This window comes from Nerophis lumbriciformis, linkage group LG07 (genome assembly GCF_033978685.3).
Source record: "Nerophis lumbriciformis linkage group LG07, RoL_Nlum_v2.1, whole genome shotgun sequence".
Taxonomy (NCBI): domain Eukaryota; kingdom Metazoa; phylum Chordata; class Actinopteri; order Syngnathiformes; family Syngnathidae; genus Nerophis; species Nerophis lumbriciformis.
This window is the reverse complement of record NC_084554.2, coordinates 56517906-56543279: the sequence shown is the minus strand read 5'-3', so window position 1 is coordinate 56543279 and position 25374 is coordinate 56517906. Positions and strand designations below refer to the sequence as shown.

Here is a 25374-nt window from a genome sequence, read left to right as displayed (position 1 = left end):
ACTGTAAGCAACCACCCGCCCGCGTAGAAGAAGAAAAAGCACGCGGATATACCGTACGTTTCATTTCCTTTGTGTGTTTACATCTGTAAAGACCACAAAATGGCTCCTACTAAGCGACAGGTATCCGGTTCATGAAAAGACGCAATCTCTCCATCCGCACACGGATTACTATTTCACAGCAACTGATATTCCTGTGAACCGCACTGTGGATACAACGGGAGCACGTACGGTGAATATTCGCACCACAGGGAATGAGAAGTCATCCTTCACTGTGGTTCTAGCTTGCCATGCTAATGGCCAGAAACTTCCACCCATGGTGATATTCAAAAGGAAGACCTTGCCAAAAGAGACCTTTCCAGCCGGCGTCATCATAAAAGCCAACTCGAAGGGATGGATGGATGAAGAAAAGATGAGCGAGTGGTTAAGGTAAGTTTAAGTTTACGCGAAGAGGCCGGGTGGCTTTTTTCACGCAGCTCTGTCCATGTTGATATACGTATGTTTGTGATTGCACATTTGCGTACATTTTGGGAGTGAACAGAGTTGTTAGAACGCTGGTTTTTAATATATTATTAAAGTTTGACTGACCTATCTGACTGTTTTTTTGACATTCCTTTAGCGCAGTTAGATGCGGCTTATAACACGGGGCGGCTTATAGGTGGACAAAGTTTTGAAATATGCCGTTCATTGAAGGCGCGGCTTTTAACCCAGGGCGCCTTATGGTGCGGAAAATACGGTACTGAAGCATAGGGATGGCTATGCAAAACAAAAGTAAAACTGAACTGGCTACAAAGTCAACAAAAACAGAATGCTGGACGACAGCAAAAACTTACAGCGTGTGGAGCAGAGACGGCGTCCACAAAGCACATCCGTACATGACATGACAATCAACAATGTCCCCACAAAGAAGGATAGCGTACGCACAGCTTAAATAGTCTTGATTGCCAAAACAAAGCAGGTGCGGGCAATAGCACTCAAAGGAAGGCGTAAAGCTGCTACAGGAGAACGCCAACAAAACAGGAAGGGTCACCAAAATAACAGCGCAAGACAGAAACTAAAGCACTACACACAGGAAACAACAACAAACTCAAAATAAGGCACGACAACCTGGTGGAGTTTCTAATTTTTTAACCTTTTCTGCTGGTGGTGTGCCTCCGTATTTTTTTTTAATGAAAAAAACGTGCCTTGGCTCAAAAAAGGTTGAAAAACACTGGTATGATAACATCAACACTACACACACATAAGGGTTGTGTCCCACTGTGCCGGACTCTAGTCCTCCAAGCCAGAACTGTCACATGAACAGAAGTAAGCCAACACATTCAAAGAAGAAGCAACAACTGAAGACAACATGAGAAGAAGACCTATGAGAAGAGAAGTAATGGCATACTTGCCAACCTTGAGACCTCCGATTTCGGGAGGTGGGGGGAGGGGGATGGGGGTGGGCGTGGTCGGGGTGGGAGGGGGCGTGGCTAAAAGGGGAGGAGTATATTTACAGCTAGAATTCACCAAGTCAAGTATTTCATATATATATATATATATAATATATATATAGATATATATATATATATATGTAATATATATATATATATATCTGTATATATATATATATATAACAAATACTTGACATTCAGTGAATTCTAGCTATATATATATATATATATATATATACGTATATATATATATGTATTAATTTTATATATATATATATATATTAATTTTATTATATATATATATATCGAAAGAAACCTGATTGCCCTCTCAACGGGGGGTGCTTACAAACATCAGTTGTCTACCAATCTAAGGTAATACGCAAGGACATTAACACATCCGACACATATGTAGGATTAACCGAGGGAGAATTCAAAACCAGATGGAACAATCACAAGGCTTCTTTCAGGAACAAAAACCTGCGAAATACCACAGAACTCAGCAAACACATTTGGGACCTCAAAGACAATAATGTTGAATATTCAATAACATGGCAAATTCTTGCATCCAGCACACCTTACAATAGTGGTAATAAAAGATGCAACCTATGCTTGAAAGAGAAACTGTTTATTATTTACCGTCCAGACCTGTCATCCCTCAACAAGCGCAGCGAAATTGTAACAACATGCCGCCATAGACGGAAACACCTCCTAGGTAACACATGAGCCAATCACCACGCCCCTACGCCAGCCTGTACCCACCCACTCTGTGCCCTATATAAACCATGGTATGCGAATGCTCCCATTAAAATCTCCTGATGATTGAGGGTACCCACCCTCATGAAACAGGCCTGTAGAGATGAAATAGTCTTGTGATTTTTTTCCCACACATACATATATTGCGCTCTACTACGGTATCGAGCACTATTTTTTGGATAACCTTATTAAGACATATATAAATACTTGAATTTCAGTGTTCATTTATTTACACATATACACACACATAACACTCATCTACTCATTGTTGAGTTAAGGGTTGAATTGTCCATCCTTGTTCTATTCTCTGTCACTATTTTTCGAACCATGCTGAACACCCTCTCTGATGATGCATTGCTGTGTGGCACGCACAAAAGTGCTTTCATCAAATGCACTAGATGGCAGTATTGTCCTGTTTAAGAGTGTCACAACATTGCTGTTTACGGCAGACCAACTGCTTTACGGTATACAAAAACGTGACTGCTGTTGTTGTGTGTTGTTGCCGCGCTGGGAGGATGTTAATGAAACTGCCTAACAATAAACCCACATAAGAAACCAAGAACTCGCCCTCCATCATTCTACAGTTATAACGTGATTGGGCAGGTATGCTGGTGAATTTCGGGAGATTTTCGGGAGAAAATTTGTCCCGGGAGGTTTTCGGGAGAGGCGCTGAATTTCGGGAGTCTCCCGGAAAATCCGGGAGGGTTGGCAAGTATGAGTAATGGTGGTCGTAACTTTTATCCCAATATATTCTGGCTGGATATAGATATACCATAAATATCTCAATATTTTGAATATTATGAATTTAGACAAAATATGCGTGTCACATTGTTTTATTGAAACAAATGAGTATATTTCTGTAAATGTTCATTATTTCCATAGGTAGCTGACTGGTAGACTAGTCTTACCAATTGTAGCAGTTTATGTGTTTGAGACATAAAAGAATCCTCAGTAGTGTTGTTGTTAATATTGTCCTGTGCTGAGTAAAGTGTGTTCACTTCAAACCTACACAAGTCCTTACTGTGTCTTTGAGGGCCTTTTCAGTAGGAAAACATTTGTGTTACCATCATTACTGTGGTGTTGCTGCCTTATTTGTGATTATTCCAAGATGGTTATTTTTTTTGTATGCGTAGCAGCGACACCTGAATGAAAGTGGCAGCGTGTCATGATTACGACAGTCAGCTGGATTCAAAAAGCAAAGGTTAGCCGCATCATTTGTCCAGAATATGTATCACCCATTTAGGAAACGGCACCAGGAAATACCAGTACTCATTATAACACTATCAACAGTTTGAAGACAGAATTCTCACTTTGTGTTCTATTTACAAAAATGTGAAACTTGACAAAGAACCCAAAAAACCCAATCTTATTGCTCTGTGCTGCATAAAGAATAGTTTTTGTGTGTGTTATGTTTCTTTACCCGCTGTTGTTGGGGACGTCCTGATCACCTTTTGCAGCAGGTGACTCCACGTCTTTGCCCTGAGCACAAGACCGTGAGTCCACACCCTCACCACTGACATCCCAGGCACATGCAGACAAAAACACAAAACACTGGTGTGAACATGGTACATCCTGTGCTTATCAAACACTGCTGTGAACATGGTACATCCTGTGCTTATCAAACACTGGTGTGAACATGGTACATCCTGTAGCAACAGAAGCATTCATGCATCTCATCACCAGTATAGTGCACAATAATAACTGCCTAAATGGGCTGCCAAGTGATGCCAACTGGAATGTTCTATTGCTGGCTTGCAGGTGATGTCATGTCTGGAGGTCATGTGATCAGACTCAAGCACCTGGTGAGCAAACAGGTGTATTGCTAGCAAGAAGTCAATTAAAAGCAGAGTGAAAATGCTGCATAGTTGCAGTTTTTACCTGTGGACATGGTTCCAGAAGGGATTTTGGTCAAAGAAAAGATAGTTTGATGTTAAAACAACAAACAAAAAGGTTGTTCCTGTGTTCATCAGAACCAGAAATACTTTAATAATCCCCCACGGGAAATTAAGATTTTCAGAACAATCCCATTCAAGATCAGACAAACATTACAGGGAGACAGAACAGGATCAAACATTACGGGGAGACAGAACAGGATCCAACATTATGGGGAGACAGAACAGGATCAAACATTACAGGGTGACAGAACAGGATCAAACATTACAGGGAGACAGAACAGGATCAAACATTACAGGGAGACAGAACAGGATCAAACATTGTGGGGAGACAGAACAGGATCAAACATTACGGGGAGACAGAACCGGATCAAAAATTACAGGGAGACAGAATAGGATGAAACATTACGGGGAGACAGAACAGGATCAAACATTATGGGGAGATAGAACAGGATCAAACATTACAAGGAGACAGAACAGGATCAAACATTACAGGGAGACAGAACAGGATCAAACATTACAGGGAGACAGAACAGGATCAAACATTACGGGAGACAGAACAGGATCAAACATTAAAGGGAGACAGAACAGGATCAAACATTACAGGGAGACAGAACAGGATCAAACATTACAAGGAGACAGAACAGGATCAAACATTACAGGGAGACAGAACAGGATCAAACATTACAGGGAGACAGAACAGGATCAAACATTAAAGGGAGACAGAACAGGATCAAACATTACAGGGAGACAGAACAGGATCAAACATTACAAGGAGACAGAACAGGATCAAACATCACAGGGAGACAGAACAGGATCAAACACTACAGGGAGACAGAACAGGATCAAACATTACGGGGAGACAGAACAGGATGAAACATTACAGGGAGACAGAACAGGATCAAACATTACAGGGAGACAGAACAGGATCAAACATTGTGGGGAGACAGAACAGGATCAAACATTACGGGGAGACAGATCAGGATCAAACATTACGGGGAGACAGAACCGGATCAAAAATTACAGGGAGACAGAATAGGATCAAACATTACGGGGAGACAGAACAGGATCAAACATTACAGGGAGACAGAACAGGATCAAACATTACAGGGAGACAGAACAGGATCAAACTTTACGGGGAGACAGAACAGGATCAAACATTACGGGAGACAGAACAGGATCAAACATTAAAGGGAGACAGAACAGGATCAAACATTACAGGGAGACAGAACAGGATCAAACATTGTGGGGAGACAGAACAGGATCAAACATTACAGGGAGACAGAACAGGATCAAACATTGCAGGGAGACAGAACAGGATCCAACATTTCGGGGAGACAGAACAGGATCAAACATTTCGGGGAGACAGATCAGGATCAAACATTACAGGGAGACAGAACAGGATCAAAAATTACAGGGAAACAGAACAGGATCAAACATTACGGGGAGACAGAACAGGATCAAACATTACAGGGAGACAGAACAGGATCAAACATTATGGGGAGACAGAACAGGATCAAACATTGTGGGGAGACAGAACAAGATCAAACATTACGGGGAGACAGAACATGATCAAACATTACAGGGAGACAGAACAGGATCAAACATTACAGGGAGACAGAACAGGATCGTTGACGGGTCTGACAACTTCTGGCGCCCCTTACAAAAAAGGTGAGAAACAGGTAAACGCTTGGGGAGGTGGGGGGTTTGGGGGTGAGAAAAGAAACAATTCAGTCTAAGCCTGGCCCCCTGGAGAGGGGGTCCAGACTGAGGCCAAGGGGGAAAAACACCCCATAGCCATAACACACATAAACATGTGTGTGAGAGGGAAATATCAAAGAACACAAAGGACATGAAGTCACATGTAATGTGATGACATGAACATGAAGTCACTCTCATGGAGTTTGCACGTTGTCAAGGTCTGTATGAACTAAAAGCCTGTTCATGCTTCATTTACTTTTCTGCTTCTGGGAAGTACTCACTTTTTCACTTCACTCTTTCCACATTTTGTTATGTTACAGTCTTATAGCAAAATGGAATGAATTGTTTTTTGTCCTCAAAGTTCTACAGACCATAACCCATGATGACAACGTGGAAAAAAATGTTTTACTTATTTTTTTAATTGCAGATTTAAAAAGTATTTTTGAACAGGATGCCACAAACTTGGCACAGCCATCTTTGGGCACGTTCAACCATTCCTCTTTGCAGCACCTGTCAAACTGCATCAGGTTGGATGAGAAGTGTTGGTTTTCATCCAGGATGTCTCAGTACTAGTGATGGGTTGATGAGGCGTCATGAAGCGTTTCGACACATTGCAAAACTGTATTGATACTGTGTCGATACTGTGTCACTAAATACTGACATCTGCTGGACATTAAAAATCCCTACAGGCAACCTATGGACCGACTCAACTGACACTGATTTGATGCCCTAGTACAGGGGTCACCAACCTTTTTGAAACCAAAAACTACTTCTTGGGTACTGATTAATGCCAAGGGCTACCAGTTTGATACACACTTAAATAAATAAATATATTGTCATTTGTAAGTTACACGTAAGTGTGATTTAAACAAGAATAGCTAAATAAATACATTTATATATATAAAAAAATGGGTATTCCGTCGTACATTTTTTTTTCCTTTTACGGAAGGTTTTTTGTAGGGAATAAATGATGAAAAAAACACTTAATTGAACGGTTTAAAAGAGGAGAAAACACAAAAATAAATAAAATAACATTTTGAAACATAGTTTATCTTCAATTTCGACTCTTTAAAATTCAAAATTCAACCGACAAAAAGAAGAGAAAAACTAGCTCATTTGAATCTTTTTGAAAAAATAAAAAATAAAATTTATGGAACATCATTAGTAATTTTTCCTGATTAAGATACATTTTAGAATTTTGATGACATGTTTTAAATTGGTTAAAATCCAATCTGCACTTTGTTAGAATATTTAACAAATTGGACCAAGCTATATTTCTAACAAAGACAAATCAGTATTTCTTCTAGATTTCCCAGAACAACAATTTTAAAAGAAATTCAAAATACTTTGAAATAAGATTTAAATTTGATTCTACAGATTTTCTAGATTTGCCAGAATAATTTTTTTGAATTTTAATCATAGTAAGTTTGAAAAAAAAATTCACAAATATTCTTCGTCGAAATACCAGAAGCTAAAATATTTATTATTCTTTACAATAAAATTTTTTTTTTTACTTGAACATTGATTTAAATTGTCAGGAAAGAAGAGGAAGAAATTTAAAAGGTAAAAAGGTATATTTGTTTAAAAATCCTAAAATCATTTTTAAGGTTGTATTTTTTCTCTAAAATTGTATTTCTAAAAGTAATAAGAAGCAAAAATAAATGAATTTATTTAAACAAGTGAAGACCCATCCATCCATCCATTTTCTACCGCTTATTCCAAGTGAAGACCAAGTCTTTAAAATATTTTCTTGGATTTTCAAATTCTATTTGAGTTTTGTCTCTTTTAGAATTAAAAATGTCGAGCAAAGCGAGACCAGCTTGCTAGTAAATAAATAAAATTTAAAAAATAGAGGCAGCTCACTGGTAAGTGCTGCTCTTTGAGCTATTTTTAGAACAGGCCAGCGGGCGACTGATCTGGTCCTTACGGGCTACCTGGTGACCGCGGGCACCGCGTTGGTGACCCCTGCCCTAGTATATACAATAATATAAACCAAGTCATTGTATTTCATTTAGGATTATTTCATATCTTCATTTAAATAAAAATATATTGTTTATCTTTTTTAGATACAGTCAATAAATAATGTGAACATGTATCATAACATGGACATCTAAGAGAACGTGTTGTGGATGATTGTGGACTGGGAATTGTTTTAATTTTATTTTTTACACATTTTTATTTAAAAAAAAAAAAAAAAAAATCCGACGTATTACATTTTAGACGATTTCTCTTCTTAGTTATTATTTCTCCGGCTGTAGAAAAGAGCCGCTCACAGGGCACAGAGGAGGCGACACAGTTGGCGTATCGGTCACGTGACCAAAACAGCTCATGATGGGTCACGTGACTTTCTAAAAGCGGTACGCGCACCGACACAGGGTTTCGCTTTATGAGCTCGACGCATGCGCCGATGCATCGGTGTTGCTGGACCCATCACTACTCAGTACATTTCTGCATAATAAATGTCTTGTCAGAGAGACAGATTGTGACTGGGCAGTACTCTCTCCACTTCACGTCTGCTGCTAGACCAATGGCACAGAGTTTGTGGTCAAAAGCTTGCATTTTGGTTCAATTGTAGTCAGAGCAAAGTTGTTTTCCTGCACCCAGATTGTCTCTCAGTCATTATATGACACATGTGAAATGATAATATTGTGTAGAAGCCATTAACTTCAAATGTAAACTCATCTGTGATATTAACATGCAAAGTGAGATATGTCAAGTCTATCATCATTTTCATGATCTTACACTTTTTGAAACCTTACATTTTCAATCCAAAGTTTTCAAAATGATGACCAATAAAGGCTTGACATATCTCACGTTGCATGTAACAAGTTCATATCACATGTTACTCAACGTTGCATTCCTACTGGAAGAATATTTCTTTATTACATTTATTCTCAAAATAGTACCTTTTTTCTTCTATGCTGCACATGTGGCCTCACTGTAGGCTTTATAGGGTCATGTTAGTCTAAACCAGGGTGGTCCAAGTGCATGACAAGTTTAACAAGAAGACTAAACCGCAGGATGCAATATTTGTACCGTGAATTGACTGACGTGGACTCCGACTTAAACAAGTTGAAAAACTTATTGGGGTGTTACCATTTAGTGGTGAATTGTACGGAATATGTACTGTACTGTGCAATCTACTAATAAAAGTCTCAATCAAAAAACTGCATAGTATCTAATGACAGGTATTTGGGAATCAATACCGCCCTCTGGTGGACAAAGGTAAGATAGACGGTCAATGCCCACACAATTGACTTATACACAAATTACACGTTTATATCATACTTGCCAACCCTCCCGGATTTTCCGGGAGACTCCCGAAATTCAGCGCCTCTCCCGAAAACCTCCCGGGACAAATTTTCTCCCGAAAAACTCCCGAAATTCAGGCGGAGCTGAGTGACGTGTTGACAACACACAACAACAGTGTCTACCGTAAAGCAGTTGGTCTGCCGTAAACAGCAATGTTGTGACACTTTTAAACAGGACAATACTGCCATCTACTGTACATGCATATGTGACCCACCCATAATGTGTCACATTTTTGTGTTATTTTCTGGTTTGAATGGAGCTGTCATTACACATTTATCAGTATTCACATTGGTCAGTAGGGGGCAGTAGGGCGTTTCTTCCCAATTGAATGCTATCACCTGCAGACCGGAAGTGTCTTGTCATTCTGATGAGCGCGACCAGTCTGTGAACAATTGAAACGTCCTGTGTGCTTTTTCCTCCTGTATAACAGGTTAGTTTTGGTGAATCAACTCACTGAAAAATATCCATGTGATCTTTATAAGTTTAAGTACACATTCTGATGGTGGAGCCTAACTCTAAAGTGTTTGTGAGTTGCAGTTTGTAAATGAACACTGAAATTCAAGTATTTATTTTATTTATATATATATATATATATATATATATATATATATATATATATATATATATATATCTAAAATTCACTGAAAGTCAAGTATTTCTTATATATATATATATATATATATCTTAACCACGCCCCCAACCACGCCCCCCGCCCCACCCCCGACCACGCCCCCACCTCCCGAAATCGGAGATCTCAAGGTTGGCAAGTATGCGTTTATACATACATACATACATATATACAGTGCATGATGGGTAATTTATGCAAAACACTTTCTCCACACTTCCCCATGTTTGGTGCATTTTAGCTGCTTGATATTTCTGATTGATTACAAAACTTTAAAGAGGTCTCAGGGTAGGAGTCGAACTTTCCCCTATTCTTGATATTTAATGTTTTATCCTTTATATTTCATATTGCATTGTCGTCACGGTCTTTGTTAAAGTTGAAGTTGTAGAAGTTATGTGTTGTTGCATAAGTACCAATGATTGTCACATTGTGGTGAAATGTATCCTCTGCATTTGACCCATCACCCTTGATCACCCCCTGGGAGGTGAGGGGAGCAGTGGGCAGCAGCGGTGGCCACGCCCGGGGAATCATTTTTGTTGATTTAACCCCCAATTCTAAGCCTTGATGCTGAGTGCCAAGCAGGGAGGTAATGGCTCCCATTTTTATAGTCTTTGGTATGACTCGGCCGGGGTTTGAACTCACGACCTACCCATCTCAGGGCGGACACTCTAACCACTAGACCACTGAGTAGGTATAGTCTGTGTAGGTATAGTCTGAGTAGGTATAGTCTGTGTAGGTATAGTCTGTGTAGGTATAGTCTGAGTAGGTATAGTCTGAGTAGGTATAGTCTGAGTAGGTATAGTCTGTGTAGGTATAGTCTGTGTAGGTATAGTCTGAGTAGGTATAGTCTGTGTAGGTATAGTCTGAGTAGGTATAGTCTGTGTAGGTAAAGTCTGAGTAGGTATAGTCTGAGTAGGTATAGTCTGAGTAGGTATAGTCTGTGTAGGTATAGTCTGTGTAGGTATAGTCTGAGTAGGTATAGTCTGAGTAGGTATAGTCTGTGTAGGTATAGTCTGAGTAGGTATAGTCTGAGTAGGTATAGTCTGAGTAGGTATAGTCTGAGTAGGTATAGTCTGAGTAGGTATAGTCTGTGTAGGTATAGTCTGTGTAGGTATAGTCTGTGTAGGTATAGTCTGAGTAGGTATAGTCTGAGTAGGTATAGTCTGTGTAGGTATAGTCTGAGTAGGTATAGTCTGTGTAGGTATAGTCTGAGTAGGTATAGTCTGTGTAGGTATAGTCTGTGTAGGTATAGTCTGTGTAGGTATAGTCTGAGTAGGTATAGTCTGAGTAGGTATAGTCTGAGTAGGTATAGTCTGTGTAGGTATAGTCTGAGTAGGTATAGTCTGTGTAGGTATAGTCTGTGTAGGTATAGTCTGAGTAGGTATAGTCTGAGTAGGTATAGTCTGTGTAGGTATAGTCTGAGTAGGTATAGTCTGTGTAGGTATAGTCTGTGATAGCTAGCTTTAATCAATGCCAACTGAAGTATTATTTTGGTACAAATGATTGTTACGTCAGAATCAACGCTCTGCTGTGTGGCAAAAAAAGCGCCGTAATGTGTGTATTTGTGTGTGTGTCTTTGTGTGTGCATATTGGCAATTCCCCTCGAAAATATGGATTTACTGCAATTTGCACTATATTTTTATAGTTTGGCAAACTTGCCTCTTCAATTTTGTATGAAATGAATATGCAGACTTAAAGCCTGGCGACCGCAGATTACGTGTAAAAACATTTGTGTAAACGTGACCACAGATCACACAGTTGTCATAAATAATAATAAAACAACTGAAGTTAGTGTAGTGATTTCAATATCAAATGTATTTAGATGCTTATATCTAATATATATAAATATATATAAGTATAAAAAATATAGGAAAACAAGAAAATGGTGTTTAATGTCTTACATAAATATTGTGAATAATAAACAGCACGTCTCTTTCAACTTTTTTGTATATTTCCAGAATGACTGCTCTAATAATATGGTCAGAGAGCAGAAGTGTTACTCCAGTGACGTCACTCTACGGATATTACCTAAGACGTCCGGAGCGGAATATTCAAAACGTCTGACTCAATTTGTGGCGTTTTGTGATGTTTAAACGGTATTTTTACATACATTGTGGATTGTAAATACAACTGGATATAGTTTAATGGATACAATGAAACACGTATAAGCGTATAAAGTCAACTTGTTTTTACACTCTACTGCTACTTTAAGGACCCCTAATTTAGAGTCTCTTATTTTCCCCTTTTTATCTACAAAACCCCAAAGCAGTGCAGTTGTCACGTTGTGTAAACGATAAATAGAAACATGAACAATGTTTTCATGATAGCATTTAAGCTAGCGAGCTGGCTCCAGTTAGTCCGTGAATTTATCGAAAACAATTTTTCCAAAATGTTCATTTCCAACGTTAGTACTACACCATCAAAGAATAAGTATGTGTCATGTGTGCAAAGACATTTTGACACTGACTTGATGTGTTTCTCCAGAAGCAGAATGGCTTGCTCTTTCTCCACAAGACTCCGCTTGAGTGAGGCGATCTCTTTTTGCTTCTCCACAAGTTCTTTCTGTAGACGGTAGTTGCTTTCTTCCAGAGTCTCGCAGAAAGCCTTCACAGTGCAACAAAAGGACAAAAACAAACGCTGACATTCAAACATTTAGGACCAATAGAGATGTTTTACTTCTTATATAGAAGCTTTATTATAGGCATTATTTTCATGGACTGGCAGATAAATATAGCAAATAAATGCATGAAAAATTAATACGTTTCTGCGGATTTCTATTTCCATTGTAAATGTTATGTAATCATATGTTGTGCAATAGTTCACACTAATGTTAGCTTTTCTGAGTTCAACTTTCCATGCGTAAATACAGGTAAAAGCCAGTAAATTAGAATATTTTGAAAAACTTGATTTATTTCAGTAATTGCATTCAAAAGGTGTAACTTGTACATTATATTTATTCATTGCACACAGACTGATGCATTCAAATGTTTATTTCATTTAATTTTGATGATTTGAAGTGGCAACAAATGAAAATCCAAAATTCCGTGTGTCACAAAATTAGAATATTACTTAAGGCTAATACAAAAAAGGGATTTTTAGAAATGTTGGCCAACTGAAAAGTATGAAAATGAAAAATATGAGCATGTACAATACTCAATACTTGGTTGGAGCTCCTTTTGCCTCAATTACTGCGTTAATGCGGCGTGGCATGGAGTCGATGAGTTTCTGGCACTGCTCAGGTGTTATGAGAGCCCAGGTTGCTCTGATAGTGGCCTTCAACTCTTCTGCGTTTTTGGGTCTGGCATTCTGCATCTTCCTTTTCACAATACCCCACAGATTTTCTATGGGGCTAAGGTCAGGGGAGTTGGCGGGCCAATTTAGAACAGAAATACCATGGTCCGTAAACCAGGCACGGGTAGATTTTGCGCTGTGTGCAGGCGCCAAGTCCTGTTGGAACTTGAAATCTCCATCTCCATAGAGCAGGTCAGCAGCAGGAAGCATGAAGTGCTCTAAAACTTGCTGGTAGACGGCTGCGTTGACCCTGGATCTCAGGAAACAGAGTGGACCGACACCAGCAGATGACATGGCACCCCAAACCATCACTGATGGTGGAAACTTTACACTAGACTTCAGGCAACGTGGATCCTGTGCCTCTCCTGTCTTCCTCCAGACTCTGGGACCTCGATTTCCAAAGGAAATGCAAAATTTGCATGGATGGGTGATGGTTTGGGGTGCCATGTCATCTGCTGGTGTCGGTCCACTCTGTTTCCTGAGATCCAGGGTCAACGCAGCCGTCTACCAGCAAGTTTTAGAGCACTTCATGCTTCCTGCTGCTGACCTGCTCTATGGAGATGGAGATTTCAAGTTCCAACAGGACTTGGCGCCTGCACACAGCGCAAAATCTACCCGTGCCTGGTTTACGGACCATGGTATTTCTGTTCTAAATTGGCCCGCCAACTCCCCTGACCTTAGCCCCATAGAAAATCTGTGGGGTATTGTGAAAAGGAAGATGCAGAATGCCAGAGCCAAAAACGCAGAAGAGTTGAAGGCCACTATCAGAGCAACCTGGGCTCTCATAACACCTGAGCAGTGCCAGAAACTCATCGACTCCATGCCACGCCGCATTAACGCAGTAATTGAGGCAAAAGGAGCTCCAACCAAGTATTGAGTATTGTACATGCTCATATTTTTCATTTTCATACTTTTCAGTTGGCCAACATTTCTAAAAATCCCTTTTTTGTATTAGCCTTAAGTAATATTCTAATTTTGTGACACACGGAATTTTGGATTTTCATTTGTTGCCACTTCAAATCATCAAAATTAAATGAAATAAACATTTGAATGCATCAGTCTGTGTGCAATGAATAAATATAATGTACAAGTTACACCTTTTGAATGCAATTACTGAAATAAATCAAGTTTTTCAAAATATTCTAATTTACTGGCTTTTACCTGTATTTCTTCTTTTGTTTAGCGGTAAGTAGGGGTGTAACGGTACACAAACATTTCGGTTGGGTACGTATCTCGGTTTAGCGGTCACGATTCGGTTCATTTTCGGTACAGTAAGAAAACAACAAAATATACATTTTTTGGTTATTTATTTACCAAATTTGTAAACAATGGCTTTATCCTTTTAACAATGGGAACACTATAATAATTCTGCCCACGTTAATCAACATTAAACTGCCTCAAGTTGTTGCTCAGATGAAATAAAATTACACAACTTTTCTTCTACATATAAAAAGTGCAACATTAAACAGTTTCAAGTCAACTCATCATGCTTCATTTATTACAGCATTTGGGAAGCCTGTAGTTGAGTTTTATTATGTAAATGTTATATTTTTATCAACATGTGATAGCAGGGACCCTGCCATTCAAAACTAGGCTGCTGCATTACTAATGATTCATGTAACTATAGCTGGAAAAAATAGTACAATAGCAATAGGAGAGACTATTCATCCCTGAACACCATGGAGTTCATGTAGGCTTAATGATGCACTTACATTATTATATCAACTATCAGAGACAGAAACTCTTCATTTAACATAATGTCCCTTTTTGCTGCTTCAACACAGCTCAATCAACACAGAAAAAGGTAAAGTGAAATAACAGGCAGACAGGGCTTTGCTGTCCGTAACACACACACACACACACACCGCAAAATGAGCTAACGTTACGCTAAAAGCGAATTAGTCTTCACCTCAAGCCAGGACTGCGAGCGAGCTGAGCTGCCTTTTATATTTCCTGAAGGTCAACGGGCTCATAGTGATGTTACTAGTAGTTGACTGGGAGGTGTTTATTATCATTTGGGCAGAGTCCGCTGCCTGATGATTACCTGCTAAACGTTAAGCACTGACTACATGCGCTCTGAATACTCACTGCTGATTGGCTGTTACCGCTCTGAATACTCACTGCTGATTGGCTTTTACCGCTCTGAATGCGCACTGCTGATTGGCTGTTACCGCTCTGTGTGTAACCAATCAGATGGTTGTGTGGGTGGGACAATGCTGGGTGCTGTGTAGAGGACTGACAGAGACAGAGGCAGAAGGAAGCGGAGGCGGCTACTTACCGTATTTTCCGCACCATTAGCCGCACCTAAAAACCACAAATTTACTCAAAAGCTGACAGTGCGGCTTATAACCCGGTGAGCTTTATATATGGATTAATATTAAGATTCATTTTCATAAAGTTTCGGTCTCGCAACTACGGTAAACAGCCGCCATCTTTTTTCCCCGTAGAAGAGGAAGCGCTTCTTCTTCTACGCCAAGCAACCGCCAAGGTAAGCACCCGCCCCCATAGAACAGGAAGCGCTTCTTCTTCTACTGTAAGCAACCACCCGCCCCTGTAGAAGAAGAAGAAGCGCGCGGATATTACGTTTCATTTCCTTTGTGTGTTTACATCTGTAAAGACCACAAAATGGCTCCTACTAAGCGACAGGTTTCCGGTTCATGAAAAGACGCAATCTCTCCATCCGCACACGGACTACTATTTCACAGCAACTGCCTAAAGACTTTCAAGAAAAGCTGGCTACTTTCCGTGCATATTGTAAAAACAAGATAGCTGAAAAAAAGATCCGGCCAGAAAACATTATCAACATGGACGAGGTTCCACTGACTTTTGATATTCCTGTGAACCGCACTGTGGATACAACGGGAGCACGTACGGTGAATATTCGCACCACAGGGAATGAGAAGTCATCCTTCACTGTGGTTCTAGCTTGCCATGCTAATGGCCGGAAACTTCCACCCATGGTAATATTCAAAAGGAAGACCTTGCCAAAAGAGACCTTTCCAGCCGGCGTCATCATAAAAGCTAACTCGAAGGGATGGATGGATGAAGAAAAGATGAGCGAGTGGTTAAGGGAAGTTTACGCGAAGAGGCCGGGTGGCTTTTTTCACGCAGCTCCGTCCATGTTGATATACGACTCCATGCGCGCCCACATCACGCTGGTTTTTAATATATTATTAAAGTTTGACTGACCTATCTGACTGTTTTTTTGACATTCCTTTAGCGCAGTTAGATGCGGCTTATAACACGGGGCGGCTTATAGGTGGACAAAGTTTTGAAATATGCCGTTCATTGAAGGCGCGGCTTATAACCCAGGGCGGTTTATGGTGCGGAAAATACGGTAATATGTTCGTGTGGAAACTTGTTCGGTACACCTCCGAACCGAACCGAAACCCCCGTACCAAAACGGTTCAACACAAATACACGTACCGTTACACCCCTAGCAATAAGCATGCCTTCTTGTCTTACTCAGTGTGTCTTATGATGTGATTAATCACAACTTTTATTTTCAGAAAAAGCCACAGGTAGAAAATGCATTTTTGAGTAAATTGCAAGAGTTTGAAGAGTGAAGTATTAATAGTCCCAGCTTGTTCTCACTCTCTACTGAACTATGGCAGCACACTCTTGTCTTTGTGAGCACACCGACTGTTTATTTAGTGGTAATGGCGGAAAATCTCTCTCTCAACTTGGGTTTCTCTTTGACACTATCACCAAATAAATGTGAATGAAAGCTACATAGAACTATTTCCCAAATATTGTTCCTAAGAAGAGGAAAATACAAGACCATGCTGGCACATACTCACCCTGCTTTCCTCCAAACTGTCGAAGGGGCCTGGTGGCTCATCCAGACATAAAAACTCCCTGACTGCCTGGCTGTCAAGCAAACAGATTTAGAGACGTACTGTTTTGTCCGAGGCCCCACATGGTACATACCAGTTGGCAATGTCTTTGTGTGCAACCAGGTTTTGCAAAAAGGTCTGCAGTCCCAACTGTCTATCTTCCAGGAAGTTGTCGTTGTAGTTGTCTTTGAACCAGCGCTTTGGAGGCAATGAAAGTCGGAATCCTGGGAACATCTCCTTCAACTGTAGTGCACACACACAAAGGAACATACGTAACACATGCACAAATAACAACAATAAATACATGATAGAAATATTCAATGCTGGCCTGAAATAAATATTTCCCAGGAGGTTGGAAAGACTTTTTGTATTTAAATTGCATGGTTTTGCTGTAGTACAGATATACCGTGGATGTTGTTGGATTAGGTTTTGTTTCTGCCTTTGTGTTTTTTTGCCTTCACATTTTTTCCTCTCCAGTACACCTGAATAGACCTCACCGGAAGGCTAAGAAGTGTGATCCCACAATAGTTGGAACACACCCTCCGGTTCCCCTTCTTAAAGAGAGGGAACCACCACCCCGGTCTGCCAATCCAGAGGTACTGCTCATGATGTCCACACAATGTTGCAGAGTCTTGTCAACCAAGATTGCCCCACAGCGTCCAGGGCCTTAAGGAACTCCGGGCATATATATATATACAGTGGGGCAAAAAAGTATTTAGTCAGCCACCGATTGTGCAAGTTCTCCCACTTAAAATGATGACAGAGGTCTGTAATTTTCATCATAGGTACACTTCAACTGTGAGAGACAGAATGTGGAAAAAAAATCCAGGAATTCACATTGTAGGAATTTTAAAGAATTTATTTGTAAATTATGGTGGAAAATAAGTATTTGGTCACTTCAAACAAGGAAGATCTCTGGCTCTCACAGACCTGTAACTTCATTTTTAAGAAGCTCTTCTGTCCTCCACTTGTTACCTGTATTAATGGCACCTGTTTGAACTGGTTATCTGTATAAAAGACACCTGTCCACAGCCTCAAACAGTCAGACTCCAAACTCCACTATGGCCAAGACCAAAGAGCTGTCGAAGGACACCAGGAAAAGAATTGTAGACCTGCACCAGACTGTGAAGAGTGAATCTACAATAGGCAAGCAGCTTGGTGTGAGAAAATCAACTGTGGGAGCAATTATCAGAAAATGGAAGACATACAAGACCACTGATAATCTCCCTCGATCTGGGGCTCCACGCAAGATCTCATCCCGTGGGGTCAAAATGATCATGAGAACGGTGAGCAGAAATCCCAGAACCACACGGGGGGACCTGGTGAATGACCTGCAGAGAGCTGGGACCAAAGTACCAAAGGTTACCATCAGTAACACACTACGCCGGCAGGGAATCAAATCCTGCAGTGCCAGACGTGTCCCCCTGCTTAAGCCAGTGCATGTCCAGGCCCGTCTGAAGTTTGCCAGAGAGCACATGGATGATACAGCAGAGGATTGGGAGAATGTCATGTGGTCAGATGAAACCAAAATAGAACTTTTTGGTATAAACTCAACTCGTCGTGTTTGGAGGAGGAAGAATACTGAGTTGCATCCCAAGAACACCATACCTACTGTGAAGCATGGGGGTGGAAACATCATGCTTTGGGGCTGTTTTTCTGCTAAGAGGACAGGCCGACTGATCCGTGTTAAGGAAAGAATGAATGGGGCCATGTATCGTGAGATTTTGAGCCAAAACCTCCTTCCATCAGTGAGAGCTTTGAAGATGAAACGTGGCTGGGTCTTCCAGCATGGCAATGATCCCAAACACACCGCCCGGGCAACTAAGGAGTGGCTCCATAAGAAGCATTTGAAAGTCCTGGAGTGGCCTAGCCAGTCTCCAGACCTCAACCCCATAGAAAATCTGTGGAGGGAGTTGAAAGTCTGTGTTGCTCGGCGACAGCCCCAAAACATCACTGCTCTCGAGAAGATCTGCATGGAGGAATGGGCCAAAATACCAGCTACTGTGTGTGCAAACCTGGTAAAGACCTATAGTAATCGTTTGACCTCTGTTATTGCCAACAAAGGTTATATTACAAAGTATTGAGTTGAATTTTTGTTATTGACCAAATACTTATTTTCCACCATAATTTACAAATAAATTCTTTAAAAATCCTACAATGTGAATTCCTGGATTTCTTTTTCACATTCTGTCTCTCACAGTTGAAGTGTACCTATGATGAAAATGACAGACCTCTGTCATCATTTTAAGTGGGAGAACTTGCACAATTGGTGGCTGACTAAATACTTTTTTGCCCCACTGTATGTATATATATATATATATATATATATATATATATATATAGTATAGGGGACCACAAAAAATGGCAAATGTTTTAACAAAAATAAAAACGTATAATATATTTAAAAAATGTCAGTCATAGAGAGAGATAGATCTAGGCACAGAAATAGATCTAGCTAGAAATAGATAGAGTATACCTGTAGGTAGAAAGGACAATGATGTTTGATGAAGTCAAAAACATCAGAGGATGTCACCATGGTTACTATTGTCATCATCAAGCATGAAGAAAGGTACAATAACAACAAACCTTGTCGTTGAGTCTGGAGAAATCAGTGTACCTTCTGAAAACTACCCAGCTTTCTTCCGGTGTTTTCCTTACCAGGACCTTATAGACCTGCAGCACACAATGGACAGTATACTCCTTTAGGTTGTACCTAAATTATGTTATCTTTTTCTCTTTCAAGGACTCTTCTACATTCTTTGTATACAAAGGGTGTGTGTAAATTTGAACAGAACTTCAAAAGTTAAAAATCCCTGAGACAAATCAGATTGTCGTGTGTGTGTGTGTATATATACGTATGTATATATTGTCGGAGGCAGATATTTACATATATCCGAATTTTAGTGTTACTTATTTTCTTTCATAGTCATATTTGAAAACAGCTCGTGTTTTCCATTTCAACTTCTTTCTTCACTCTAGCAAGTAAACTGTGTGTGTTAACCTTGAGTTCTTTGGAATGTATTATGACTAGGGAGACGTTGTGCATGTATTACGGCTAGGGAGGGGGAAGAAAAGAGGGGTTTTTGGCGTTGGGAAGACAGACCATTTTAGCGGGGCGATCCGAATGTTCTATGCTGTTTCTGTGAAAGTATATTTGCAAAGCTTTGCCAATATATTACAAAATACCTATTCTGTCTCTGGTGGTTTTTCAACTCAGCTTTAAGTGACGTAAAGAGCTTGGGAGCGATTTGTGACTTGAATTCCCTGGGAGGAACAACTGGTCCAAAACGCAACAATATATATACAACGGTGGTCAAAAGTGTACATAGACTTGTAAAGGCATCATTTCTACAACTCTTATTTTGTTGTGATGTAGTGATTGGAGCACATACTTGTTGCTCACAAAAAACATTCATGAAGTTTGCTTCTTTTATGAATTTATTATGGCTCTACTGGGTCAAAAGTATACATACAGCAATGTTAATATTTGCTTACATGTCCCTTGGCAAGTTTACCTGCAATAAGGCGCTTTTGGTAGCCATCCACAAGCTTCTGCTTGACCACTTGACCACTAAATTGCTGCAGTTCAGCTAAATGTGTTGCTTTTCTGACATGGACTTGTTTCTTCAGCATTGTCCACACCTTTAAGTCAGGACTTTGGGAAGGCCATTCTAAAACCTTCATTCTTAGCCATTCCTTTACCACTTTTGAGGTCATTGTCCTGTTGGAACACCCAACTGCGCCCAAGACCCAACCTCCGGGCTGATGATTTTAGCTTGTCCTGAACAATTTGGAGCTAATTCTCTTTTTTCATTGTCCCATTTAAAGCAGCAGTTCCATAGGCAGCAAAACAGGCTCAGAGCATAATACTACCACCACCATGCTTGACAGTAGGGATGATGTTCCTGGGATTAAAGGCCTCACCTTTTCTCCTCCAAACATATTGCTGGGTATTGTGGCCAAACAGCTCCATTTTTGTTTCATCTGACCACAGAACTTTCCTCCAGAAGGTCTTATCTTTGTCCATGTGATGTCAGATGAAACAAAAATGGAGCTTGCCAGAAGCTTGTGGATGGCTACCAAAAGTGCCTTATTGCAGGTAAACTTGCCAAGGGACATGTAAGCAAATATTAACATTGCTGTATGTATACTTTTGATCTTCACATTTTCAGTAGAGCCATAATAAATTCATAAAAGAAGCAAACTTCATGAATGTTTTTTGTGACCAACAAGTATGAGCTCCAATCACTACATCACAAAAACATAAGACAGCCATGACAGGATGTTCTTTACAAGTCTATGTACACTTTTGACCACCACTGTATATATATATATATATATATATATATCATACTTGCCAACATTGAGACCTCCGATTTCGGGAGGTGGGGGCGTGGTCGGGGGTGGGGCAGGGCGTGGTTGGGGGCGTGGTTAAGAGGGGAGGAGTATATTGACAACTAGAATTTACCAAGTCAAGTATTTCATATATATATATATATATATATATAGAAACGTGTGAACTCGTTGGGAGTTTCCTCCTCTCCCAGCTTGCTAGCCTCAACCTGAACCTTGGTATTTACCGTGATGACGGACTGGCAGTGTGTCGCGCCTCGCCAAGGAGCAGCGAGAATACCAAGAAGCGCATATGCCAAATTTTCAAAGAGAACGGCCTACGGATCACGATTGAAGCCAACAAGCAAACCGTCAACCTCCTCGACGTCACTTTCAACCTGAGAAATAACAGCTACCAACCATTCACAAAATCCAACACAACACTCCAATACGTGCACCATGACAGCAACCACCCAACCACCACCACGAAAAGAATACCTACCGGAATTAATAAAAGGCTATCGATGCTGTCATCTAGCAAAGCTGAATTTGACCAAGCAACCCCCCCGTACCTAAAAGCCCTTGATGAAAGCGGATACAATTTCACCCTCACCTATGAACCCACGCCAGGAAACCAACCAAAAAAGAACAGAAAACGAAACGACATCATCTGGTACAACCCCCCATACAGTAAAAACGTCTCAACTAACATTGGCCACAAATTCCTCACTCTGATTGACAAACCCTTTCCCAAAGGCAACACCCTAAGAAAAGTATTCAACAAGAACAACATTAAATTGAGCTACAGCTGTATGAACAATATACGACAAATTATCTCAAACCACAACAAAACAATTGCAAATGAGCCGTCGACCCCCGGACAGAGCGACCCCAAAACCAACAAAGGCTGCAACTGCCGCAAGAAACCTGATTGCCCTCTCAACGGGGGGTGCTTACAAACATCAGTTGTTTACCAATCTAAGGTAACACGCAAGGACATTAACACATCCGACACATATGTAGGATTAACCGAGGGAGAGTTTAAAACCAGATGGAACAATCACAAGGCTTCTTTCAGGAACCAAAACCTGCGGAATACCACAGAACTCAGCAAACACATTTGGGACCTCAAAGACAATAATGTTGAATATTCAATAACATGGCAAATTCTTGCATCCAGCACACCTTACAATAGTGGTAATAAAAGATGCAACCTATGCTTGAAAGAGAAACTGTTTATCATATACCGTCCAGACCTGTCATCCCTCAACAAGCGCAGCGAAATTGTATCAGCATGCCGCCACAGACGGAAACACCTCCTAGGTAACACATGAGCCAATCACCACGCCCCTACGCCAGCCTGTACTCACCCACTCTGTGCCCTATATAAACCATGGTATGTGAATGCTCCCATTAAAATCTCCTGATGATTGAGGGAACCCCTCATGAAACAGGCCTGTAGAGATGAAGTAGTCTTGTGATATTTTTTTTCCCCACACATACATATATTGCGCTCTACTACGGTATCGAGCACTATTTTTTGGATAACCTTATTAAGACATATATATATATATATATATATATCCTGAAATTATGCAAACAAAACTGTGTTTAGATAATTGATACTTCAAACTTGCATAAATAAATATTAAGGAATATAACATAACTTGGCTTCTGAGAGCTTCAAAATGTAATGAATAAAATGCTAAAGTTGTTGATAAACAAGCAATTATTTTAAGAATTAAATATGGTCATTTTAAATGAATTATTATGATAATTTATAATTTATTATTTCAAATATGTTTATTTTAATGTATAATTCTATGGCTGGATGTAATAAGGAGTCAGAAAAAATACAAATAAAAATACAATTAATTTTGATGTTTTTAGCAAAATATAGTAAAAATTAATTTAGTTTTTTTTTTTTTTTAAATTAACAAATATATTTATTTTTAGGTAAGATAAACATAATAATACAATTTATCTCTCGTCTGGATGATTTATTTCTTGTCACCCTGTTGTCCTCCCGTCAAGGCTGTCCTCACTCAGGTCCGCATGGAGCTGGAGGGGGCGTGGCCTCCAGCTCCGGCTGAAAATCGGGAGAATATTTGTCCCGGGAGGTTTTCGGGAGAGGCGCTGAATTTCGGGAGTCTCCCGGAAAATTCGGGAGGGTTGGCAAGTATGATATATATACACATACATACATATATTCATATGTTTATATATATATATATATATAAATATAAAATAATATGTATGTGCAGCTGGGATAGGCTCCAGCGTCCCCCGCGACGCCTTAAGGGACAAGCGGTAGAAAATGGATGGATGTTTTTTAGTTTGTAATAAATATGCAAAAAACTGACAAAAAAAAGCACTGATAATATAAAAGAAGTTATTATCCCAGACTTCAGACTTTGTTTTTTTTACCGTGAACTTTGCCCTCTCCTCCATGACCTCATACCCAAGCACGGTGGGAGTGATGGGCCTCTGCTCTCCTCCCTGCTGGCTCCATACAGGGTCTGACACGGAGCGAGGGCAACCTGGACAGCCAAAGGACTCGAGAGTTCCGTTCACCCCGGTCTGCGAGACGGGGCTACGGAGAGGCGGCGGCGTCAGGCTTTGGCGGCCTCGGTCCACGCCATTGGACAGGCGAGGGGAACTCCCATTGGTGGACGTGGTCAGTGTGGACGAGACACTCCCCAGTGAAGACGCTCGCTGTGTCCGCCTCGCCTTCCTGTTGCCACCTGACGAGGCTCTGTCCAAAGGCACAGGGACAGGCACAAACGGCGATGCCATCCTCTTTGGTGTTGTCTCCTCCTGGCCAACGCTTCTGTGGTCAGCAGTTCTTCAGACGCTCAACACCCTGGACACAAGGTTGCAAAATACTTCTTCAACCACCAACCCAACAAGGATCTTCATTTACTGTTGCTATAAACTAGATCTTGTGGTGGTGTTTTGTACCTTTGATTACACAGAGAAGACTAGTCAGCTGCTCAGCACCAATACAATACTTTTAATGTGCATACTATAATATAATATATTTATTTATAATATAATATAAAACTGTATGGAGAGAAATATTTTTAGGGAATCACACTAAGCATGGATTTGAAATTAGAAAAATCAAACAAAATTAAAGCTGCAAGCAGCGTTGGTCGGGCCCGCGTATTTGGTAAGTGTCCCAATACTTTTGTCCAGTTATAGTCCTAAGTGTCCCAAAACTTTTGTCCAGTTATAGTCCTAAGTGTCCCAATACTTTTGTCAAGTTGTAGTCCTAAGTGTCCCAATACTTTTGTCCAGTGTAAGTGTCCCAATACTTTTGTCCAGTTTTCGTCCTAAGTGTCCCAATACTTTTGTCCAGTGGTATTCCTAAGTGTCCCAATACTTCTGTCCAGTGTAAGTGTCCCAATACTTTTGTCCAGTTTTCGTCCTAAGTGTCCCAATACTTTTGTCCAGTGTAAGTGTCCCAATACTTTTGTCCAGTTTTCGTCCTAAGTGTCCCAATACTTTTGTCAAGTTGTAGTCCTAAGTGTCCCAATACTTTTGTCCAGTGTAAAGTGTCCCAATACTTTTGTCCAGTTTTCGTCCTAAGTGTCCCAATACTTTTGTCCAGTGGTATTCCTAAGTGTCCCAATACTTCTGTCCAGTGTAAGTGTCCCAATACTTTTGTCCAGTTTTCGTCCTAAGTGTCCCAATACTTTTGTCCAGTGGTATTCCTAAGTGTCCCAATACTTTTGTGCAGTGTAAGTGTCCCAATACTTTTGTCAAGTTGTAGTCCCAAGTGTCCCAATACTTTTGTCCAGTTTTCGTGCTATGTGTCCCAATACTTTTGTCCAGTGGTAGTCATAAGTGTCCCAATACTTTTGTCCAGTTATAGTCCTAAGTGTCCCAAAACTTTTGTCCAGTATTAGTCCTAAGTGTCCCAATACTTTTGTCCAGTGGTATTCCTAAGTGTCCCAATACTTCTGTCCAGTGTAAAGTGTCCCAATACTTTTGTCCAGTTTTCGTCCTAAGTGTCCCAATACTTTTGTCCAGTGGTATTCCTAAGTGTCCCAATACTTCTGTCCAGTGTAAGTGTCCCAATACTTTTGTCCAGTTTTCGTCCTAAGTGTCCCAATACTTTTGTCCAGTGGTATTCCTAAGTGTCCCAATACTTTTGTGCAGTGTAAGTGTCCCAATACTTTTGTCAAGTTGTAGTCCCAAGT

At 40.3% G+C, this 25374-nt stretch overlaps 1 protein-coding gene across 3 annotated transcripts in view; it reads right to left on the bottom strand.

Annotated features, from left to right (window-relative positions):
- Nucleotides 1-23965, bottom strand: part of snx16 (sorting nexin 16) — a 49110-nt gene extending 25145 nt beyond the window's left edge. For 2 of the 3 annotated variants that reach the window (XM_061964864.1, XM_061964863.2), the window contains exons 1-6: nucleotides 23597-23965; nucleotides 19424-19510; nucleotides 16932-17080; nucleotides 16802-16867; nucleotides 12178-12314; nucleotides 3601-3693 (exon numbers count right to left, since the gene is read on the bottom strand). In XM_061964864.1, the coding sequence (XP_061820848.1) occupies nucleotides 3601-3693; nucleotides 12178-12314; nucleotides 16802-16867; nucleotides 16932-17080; nucleotides 19424-19510; nucleotides 23597-23965 (901 nt within the window). Of the gene's footprint in view, nucleotides 1-3600; nucleotides 3694-12177; nucleotides 12315-16801; nucleotides 16872-16931; nucleotides 17081-19423; nucleotides 19511-23596 lie in introns of all 3 variants that reach the window. The other variant, XM_061964862.2, reaches the window with a different exon arrangement.
- Between the last annotated feature and the right edge of the window lie 1409 nt (nucleotides 23966-25374).